This window comes from Carassius auratus, chromosome 32 (assembly GCF_003368295.1).
Source record: "Carassius auratus strain Wakin chromosome 32, ASM336829v1, whole genome shotgun sequence".
NCBI lineage: Eukaryota > Metazoa > Chordata > Actinopteri > Cypriniformes > Cyprinidae > Carassius > Carassius auratus.
Window position 1 is genome coordinate 26,370,202 of NC_039274.1, and position 9,493 is coordinate 26,379,694.

Sequence of the window (9,493 nt, forward strand, 5' to 3'; positions counted from 1 at the left end):
GCAATGCATGCTGGGAACTCACAAAACCTTAACATATATGAAATTCTTGGGGTAATTTTCTTAATCTAGCATTTTTCAAAAGGTTTTATAAACTGGAAAATGTGCAACTGCATTTTTTACAGTGTGGAGGACCATTCAAATACCATGGTATTCGTATCTGATTCCATTTCTGTACCATGGCACACACCACTAAATCTAGACATTTACTGCTACAATGGTGAAGTTTTGGCTACATTTGAAAATGCTGGTACAGGGCCAGAATTGAGGAATTAAAAACAATTGTTTTTCGAGACAGATTCTGAATGTTTGAACAGTTGAAGGTTAGTTGGATGTCTGAAGGTTTTGAAGGCCTCGTGCAGTTTGAGTACTTTGGCAGTTCTAGGATGTGTTGTATTTAAAAGTTTTTGGTCTCTGGTCAGGGATTATGAAAGAAAGAAAAAACTAAGTTTGTTCTATAACAGTATGTTAGCTTTGTCAAGCCAACATAATTAACACAGTCCAAAAAGACAGTATTTCTAGCACTCTTTCCAGAGAAAACCATCAATTGGCAAGCGGTTATGTTTTGTGCTCTTTCAAACACCAAACTGCAAACCAAGACTTATGTGAATCACACACACACATGTATGTATGCCTAACTGAACACTGATTAGCATTAACAGCTAAAAGGCAAGAAAAGCATAGCTCAGATAGCACATCCTGCCAATAAAAAGTTCTTAGTTTATCCATGTATATTTATATCAAATAATTATATATCATTGTCTGTGAATGAAAGCAGACATGCATTATTTCTCCCAATTCTGAAAAAAGTCACAATTGTAATACATAAACTGTGATTCCAAGATTACATCTCATAGTTGTGAGTATGCATCTCGCAATTCTTACTTTTTTCTCCAAATTCTCACTTTTTCTGCAGTTGCTAATTCAGCAATTCTGACTTTTTTTTTGCAATTGTGCATTTATATCTCATAATAATGAGTTTATATCTTGCACTTCTGAGGAAAAGTTCAGAACTGTGAAACTTAGAATTGTGAGATGTAAGCACAGAATCTCGTGATATAAATGCAGAATTGCAAAATAGAATTTGGTGTAAACTCAGAATTCTAAATTTCTCACTTTTTGTTGCAATTGCTCAGAATTGTGAATCTCATTAATTAAAGCGTAGAATTGCAGGATATTAGTCCAGGACTGCAAAAAAAAACAACAGAATTCTAAGATACAGACTTTTCCACGTTTATTCTGAGGTTGTATCTCACAAATCTTCACAATTCTTTTCATCAGTATTCTGATGCAATTTTCTTGCAATTGCAAGTTTATATTTCACAATTCTGACTTTTCTTTTTAAAATTATATCTCGCATTTCAGACTTTGTTTCCCACCAGCTCTGGAGAAAAAAAAATCAAATAAAAAATCTGAACCACAAGATATAAACTCAAAACTGTGGTATAAAGGTCAGTATTGCGATATTCAGATATGTTTTTTTTATTCAGATTTTATTCAGATTTTGTTCCTCGCAATTCCAAGTTTACATCTCAAAATTCTTACTTTCATTTCTCAGAATTCTGACACAACTGAGTTCTCACAATTTAGACTTTAGATTTTAGAGTTTATATCTTGCAATTCTGATAATAAATAAAAATGTCTGAAATGTGAGCTAAGAAGTCATGATTATCTTTTTTTTTACAAGCTTCCATACGAACATAACATAATGCATAACATGTGCACAGTTTCCTTATTTAGAAATTTGTTTATCGTTTTTATTGGGCAGTTACCACGGAAATTTCATTTCGCGGGTAATGTTGTATGATCCCCAGAGGCTTATTGCAGCCATTTGAATACTTTCCCCTTTCATAGTCGTGACCAATTGCTCTCTTGATTCCGTAGGCTTTGTGGGGACTTTAAACAGTAATTTCAGGACAATTAAGTTGTTAGAGCTGACAGTCGGTGGATGTATAGGCTCATCAGCACGGTATGTTGATGATGGAGGGCTGTTAGCAGGAAAAGCTGTGTCTGGCGCTCTCACGGGGGATGTGAGATGGTGCACGCTGACAGAAATCCTGGATGCTAGTTAGCAAGCAGCAGTGCACTGTCAGGTGGCAGGAGTCAAATCAAGTGAGAGCCAAGCCACTCCAGCGCACAATGACAACCACTGTGTCTCATGAATTAAAGATGACTGTATGACGAGAGGGAGGAGACACAGAGCGAGAAGCACTGGTAGAGACAAAGACAGATCAATCTCTTGCTCTTCTTTATGGGCCACAAGCTGGAGTAATAAATGCAAGCAGGGTTTTTTTGGCTAGATGCGACACACCAAACGGCAGACTGGAGTGTTGCTAAATCTAATGACTTAAGTTAACGATTTAAAAATAGATAATGACCTCCTTCCTACAAATCATCAGCGTCACATCCAGCTAAGGCTGCTGGGAGACACAGATACCCCAGACATTTGCTCCCAATCTCAGTTTCCTACTTAGATCCAGCAGTTTGATTAGCTAGGGGAGCAAAGGGCTGGGTATATGATGTACTCGGAGAGGACAGAGAGATTTTATTGGCATTCTGGATGTTTCCAGGATATGAATACTTAAAAAAAAAAAAAAAGACAAAAAAAAAAAAAAATCAAAAGAAAACAGAACAAAGATACAAAAGAAAAAAATTATTTTAAACCAAACTAGCACCTATTAAAATAATGTATGATAACATATAATTAAAAATATATAATAACATTTTCTGTGAACACATTTTGAGGTTGGCGATAATAAAAAGCGGAAACCTATCATAATATATAATAATAAAATACATAATGATTCATTTTAACTTCCTATTTTTAGGTTGTCTAGCAGTGTTAAAAAGCTAAAGAAAACATAGTTAAGACTAACACCTATCATAATAATATATATTATTAATATGCATAATGAATCATAATAATAGGATACATTTATATGGTATGATTTTTTCTAACCTTCTTTAGATTGGTTGGGTGCCAGTGTACTAAAACCTATCATAAAAGATCTAAATTAATAATACACAATTAATCACAATGACATAATATATTCATTAACCCATTTTTAATAATAGTAAAAAAAAAAAAACTTTGAAAACCAACTAACACCTGTGATAATAATATATTTTAGTAGTATACATAATTAATCAATTATGTGTTCCCATAGCTCAGTTGGTAGAGCATTGCATATCAAGCACAAGGTTGGGGGTTTGATTCCCCGGGAACACATGATAGGTAAAAATTGATAGCCTGAATGCACTGTAAAGTGTTTGCTAAATGCATAAATTTAATCAGAATCATATGATTAATTATTCATCATATGATTAATTCTAACCCATATTTACAGTCTAAAGTGATGGTTTAAGCTTCATCTTTTATTTAAATAAACAGCAGGGGGCTCACCAGCTAATCTTAATTTAATATTCCATGTGCTAACCAACCCATCAATATAAGGGGAAAACGTTGGGATTATTGCGCCAGCAGCACCCACTTCTGCACCAAAAACGCTTGCCTGTACTAACCAACTTCATTCTCCCTTACACATGATAGCTACAAAATACCTACCCTGGGACCAGGCCGACAAAATATTTGCTTCCTGTATTTATTCCCGGCGTCTTGTAAAGAAGTCAAGCTGTGAACCCAACAAAGGGCATGTGCTCTGAATTTAGGTCTTACACTTGTCAGCTCTTTTCTGCGAGCGCTGGGATTGTTTCTTAATAGTACGGTTTATGAGGGCTGGTTAGTGAAGTTTCCATTTTAAACCGATCATTAAGGCTGGTTTGCCATGCATTTATCATCTACAACCACAGAATATTCTATCAGTCTTTCCACAAAAAAAAAAAAAAAAAAAACTTGACACTGCAAATGCTGCTGGAAAGATGTAAGAAAATCAGCATTAGGAAAACATAAAGATGTACATTACCTAATGACTAAAAGGTTGACATCAACATAACCCCTGACCCTGATGTGTCTCACACACTTTGAAGAAACAAGTGTATTCTAACCAGTCAGACGCCATATTGATGACATCACTACACGAATAAAAGCCAAACGCATATTTCTTCATCACTGCAGTGGTTTGTAAGCCCTAATATGATGTCAATGCAACATATGAGGCTGTATTACAAAAGCAAGCAGTGCTGTTGTTGCAGTTTTTTTTTTTTTCCAAAGACCTTCTAAGAAACTTTCCAGCAAAAGGAATTCGAAGCAGCAAGCATAAAACACACAGTGCAGATGTTTCCATAATAAGTGAAGCAACACTTCTTTTTCATGTACCATTTTATTGGACTTATATAGAAATACTTAAAAAAACATGAAGTAGCACCATTACTTAAGTTTGACTTTATCATGTAGAACTTTTAAATGTCAGAAAAATAAAACTCTTGATACATTTTCAAATCTTGTTTCAGCAAATATAATATTAGTATTCGACCATGAGGTTAAAGGCCTTTTATCATAAAATAAAATATACTTTGTTTTTAAACTTTGCTCAATAAAGTACATAGACGCTCAAGTAACTTCACCTACATATACATAAACAAGTGGTAAACAAACGTATTAAAATAGAAATCCTAAACCTATGGAGGCACAACAGAACAGAACTCTGTGGTACCCACTGGAATCTAATTCATACAAATTTTTAGAAAGCTTAAACGGTTCCTTTTCGTCTGATCGTACTAAGTTTTATACATTTCGACATTTCGTAATAATATAGAATAAAATATGCTTTATATTACTGAATAGAAAATATGCTGGGTGAAACGGATTCAAAAGACCTTTTTTGCTGAACCTAGAAACCCTCCAGCCCAACAGAATACTGTCCGATGCAAAAACACATTTCGGTGTCTGAATCGCCATCCGCTTTCCGAGTGATATTAAAATAATACAGTGTTCGTTGCCGCGAGGCCATACTAAAAAATAAAAAGATATTTGAACCCAGCTACAAAAAAAGTTCACTGAACTTAAATTAAAATATCTGTAAACATCTTTGCAATACGAAATATAATCTTTCAAGTCAAAAAAGAATAAAATACTTCAATCTGTATTAATTAATAGTTAAAACTTGTGGAATTTATGGTTGATCTATACATATATACTTATATATATATATGTAGGATATGTTGCTGTTCTCCCTCAAATGAGTTCCATTGTGTAAGCTGCAGTATCTCCATCGCTGTAAGTCTCTGTCGGACAGGAAGCCGTCATCCGGGTTCCCCCGAAACTCCAGGTCTGCTACCAGTACATTCGATCGGCGGAATCGAAGGCCCGCTTATGCTAACAGTCGACGAACTGACTACGGTACCTGTCTTTACTTCATTAACGCTTGCTTGTGTACAGTTGACTAAAACTATTGATTACTAGGTTTTAATATTTAAAACATGCATTAGATGTTGAAAATATTTGTCCCGAGCTACAGTACATTATAGACAATTACACCAGAAATGGTTGTCCCTTTTTGGATACTGCAGCTCTACATACATATGTATATACATGTACAATAACACACGTTATTAGGATCTCCCGAAAAGTCAAGGAGGGCGCCTGGCCACCATTTATGAAAATATACGTATAGCCTGAGTAACTGCAGCATGGCAGACGGGGCATTTGGGCTCGTTCCTATCGCAGATGCGGTTGGCACACTCCATGCAGAACAGGTTGTGGCCGCAGGGCACCAGGGCCGCGATCACCTCGCTCTCGAAGCACACCGAGCAGTCCCGGCTGCCCTTGCGGCTCGTCCCAGATGAGGACGAAGAGGATGATGAGGAGGATGAGGAGATGGACGAGTCAGAGGGAAGCCCGGGGTGATGGGATCCCGGAAGTATTGGGGAGTAGCCGGGGAAGCTGAGGGTGCCTCCGCCCGGGTCGCTGCGCACCCGGCGCGCCAACGGGTGCTCGGCCACACCATTGGCTTGGTGCAGAGGCGGGGACAGCCTGGTGCATCCCACTCCGTTGGCTCTACGCTGGCTCACCAGCAGCGCGTTGGCATTTGTGGAAGAACTGGTGGGGAAAACGGGCGATGAGGCCGAGGTGCTGTTGGCAGCACGCTCATACTGGGACCACATCAGGCCTGGCGGCGCCGGAGTGGGGTCAAATCCTGGCGACGGATCAAAGGTCAGATCAGTGCAATCGGGCGAGATTGCCTCGCCGCCGTAGACAAATCCATTTGCGTTGGCATTCACGTTGTTGTTGTTGTTGTTATTGTTGTTGCCATTGCTGGAGGCAGTGTAGCTGAGGGCGGGGCTGGGTGGGCTGTAATCAGCAAGCCGGGAGCTGCTGTTGTTACCGCCAAAATACGAGTCGGTAGAGGCACTCCCCAGAGAGCTGGAGCTGTCGTTGCGGTAGTTGGAGAAAGGCTTGCGACCCGAGGTGGGCGTGACGCTGGAGCTCGGCTTGCTCCACAGGGTGGCGTTCCCATGCAGGTCGAAGCCCACGTCAGTGCCGTTGGCGTGGAAGTCATTCTCATCTGTGAACTCGATCAGGCCGCCCGTGCGCATGGCGATGTGTGCTTCGATCTCTTCTCTGGCCCGGTCCACGTTCTCCGGCATGCCCGTCACCTCGAACACGGGCTCTTTGTCTCGGCTGGGCGTGACGATGTAGGTGTGTGTCTGCTGCTGGATGCGCTTGATGGTGGCCCCCTTGGGTCCGACCACCAGTCCCACAACACGATAGGGCACCCGCACCTGAATAGTTGTTTGACCGGGCAGGTTGGGCGGCCCGGGCACCGTGGCGTTCCCATTCAGGCTGCTGTTTTTGTTCCGCGAGGCTCGGATCATGGAGAAGTGCTCTGCCGCTGAGATGATCTCCCTCCGAGCCATGGCTACATCCTCTCGCCTGCCTGTCACAACAAAGACTGGCTCCTCTCCCCGCACCGGAGTTTTGATATATGTATTGGTCTTTGCTCGCAGGGCTTTAATTTTGCAACCTACAATTGCAAGAAATCAAAAGAGCAAAAATAAGACAAAACAAACACAATCTGGCACAAAACAAAAAGATACAGATGCAGGTCTTCGGGGGACAACATAACATTATGGTGCGGCATCAATTCAAACCACATGCTGGGCTACTTGACATACAGGGTCAAAAATAGCACAGGGGGGAAAAAATGCATGCTGAATTCAGGATTTTCCAGAGAGTCTGACCCAACGCAAAGCTCTAATCATACTGTCAACAACTTGCTTTTTCCCTGCCTTACATCTCGGATAACCTACAGAACATGTTGTCACCTAGATCCAGGCTATATAATGGTGTTTCCTGGTTAAGGAAGTCTATTCCCAATAGGCTATAAAGGGACTGTAAACAAAGTCCACTGAGAAACGAAAGAAAGATCCACTGCCTGAAGAAAATGGCACTTCACACTAGATATACAGGAATGTTGTGTATTTAAGATGATGACACATTAAAGGTAGATATGCATGCGTTGTGTCAGTGTTCCCTTGCTTGCTTTTGTTTGGTCGGACATAAGGAGGGCAGTGCAGTTGAAAATAGGCTATAACCTACATTCCCCATGCAAATGTCTACACATGCTACAATAACAGCATGCACGCATTTCTTTAAAGAGAGAAGTGACGATGATTACCTTGTCTGCCGACGATCTCTGCAACATGCTCGGAGCTGGGAACGGGAACGCATTCGGTCATGTTCACGCTCTTTTTCCTGGGCTCGTTGTCATACAGGGAATTTTCATCGTTGTCCAGTCCGAGCAGAGAGAGCTGATCCAAGGCGATCTGCAGGGCTCTTTGGTCATCCAGGGCGTCCCCCTGCCCGCCGCTGCCGCTCCGCTCCATGTCGGCGAACAGCGAACTAGGCATCTTGAATGAGTCTGGACACAAAGAGGGAAAACTTACAGGAGGAGGGTGGGATTGAGCTGGGACGGCTGGTTTAAAAAGCTCCACGGGTGCGGATTCAGTGCGCGTCCTGGTTCATCGTGTCCAAATAACAGTGATGAAAAAAAAATCAGTGCAATCCCGAAGCGTGGAATACGCGTTATTCCCGGAGACTGGAATACCGGCGGTGGTGATATTCCCTTTTCGTGTGCGCACCCCTCCCTTGCAGCTCGTTTCTGTTCGCTGTCTGACTCGCTGCAGCCAGACGCGGCACTACCGGAGAATATGTGCGCATGACGTCACCCCGGTCGGACGGGGCAGGGACGGTGCGGCGCTGGGTTGCGATTTGCATACGCCGCGCTGATTGGACGGATTCTGGATGGAAGGGTTGACCGAGTTCAGCCACAGCTAGGCGCGGCCCCGCCCTTTTCTTTTCTGGTCTTGTTAAAAGGCAACTACAACACATTTTATATGAATTAGAGTTATTGTTTAACATTCTCGTTTTAATGACGCTTCACCCAACAGTGGGTGTTAATAAAGAGCTGCTGGTTTACACAACTCCGTCTATTCTGAGGTGTAAGTCTATTGTTTAGCATCATGTCTTCTGTAGGGTCTTTGCGGGTATTGATTTGCTTTACTTCTTGAAAAACTACCAAAATAAATCAAATAACTACACTTGTGCAGATTCGGGAAGTAGAACAGTAAATCTGCATCATTTGGGGGCCTTTTTTATTATTAAACCCTAGGTGGCTTCCCTCAGGAATTTTTTAAGCTCAAATAAATGAACAGCATTTTGAGAAATATCGTAAACAACAATGTTTCTACAAGGTTTGGTTGCCCTCATGTTAGCATCAACATGGCCAAAACAAAGCAATATCCATTGTCACGATGTGTGCAAGGCACCCATCCAGGCTAATAAATGCCAATGAATCCAAATGCACACTGCAATTATTGGGAGCCAGCTAAATGTAAACAAAGCCTTCTTTGTGCACCTTCAGTACTATTCAAGCCCCTTAGAATAATAATTAGCATTTATATATTAGCTGCTTACATTTGCATCTAATTTAGATTCTGCAAAACAATCTAAAATGATTTTTATTTTTCTCTAAGTGACCTTTACATGTGCTGTTCAATAGCGTCAATGAAGGACAACATGCCAAGACATGCACTCTCTTTGTCTGCCGCAGGCCCTCCCTCTCTCTCTCTCTCTCTCTCTCTCTCTCTCTCTCTCTCTGAAATAAGTTAAGCATTCATTCACATTTTGGTTACAGCGTGCTTATAAAGTGAAGCGGCACATTTGTATGATTTTATGCATTTATTCAAAACACCCAAATGAAACCAGCCTCTCCTCCCCTCCACTCTCACAAGCAACTTTCAAGTGATTGTGTTAACTCATCAAATTTCCTTGTTATCATGCTTACACCTCGGACAGTAACATTTGGCTGAACATACATAAAAATAGAACATTTGATAAAGCCACAAACCCGAGATTTGAATTTGTAAAACTATAAGTTTAAAAAATAATTATGGACCCCTTTTATACACTTTTTTTTATGTGGAGCTCTGGTTACCAATGCAAAACAAGCTTCATAAGCATCTATTATTGTCATGTTCTTAAAATGAGTCAGTATCAATCCCAAACAATGCATTTTCTTCACAATTTCAAACCAAT

The 9,493-nt window shown here is 40.7% G+C and overlaps 1 protein-coding gene across 1 annotated transcript; it reads right to left on the minus strand.

Annotated features, from left to right (window-relative positions):
* Positions 1-4,261: 4,261 nt before the first annotated feature.
* Positions 4,262-8,110, minus strand: mex3b (mex-3 RNA binding family member B). The gene is made up of 2 exons (XM_026216143.1): positions 7,575-8,110; positions 4,262-6,920 (listed from the first exon to the last, which is right to left on the minus strand). The coding sequence occupies exons 1-2, from the start codon at positions 7,804-7,806 to the stop codon at positions 5,551-5,553; spliced, it is 1,602 nt and encodes a 533-aa protein (XP_026071928.1). The 5' UTR covers positions 7,807-8,110; the 3' UTR covers positions 4,262-5,550.
* Between the last annotated feature and the right edge of the window lie 1,383 nt (positions 8,111-9,493).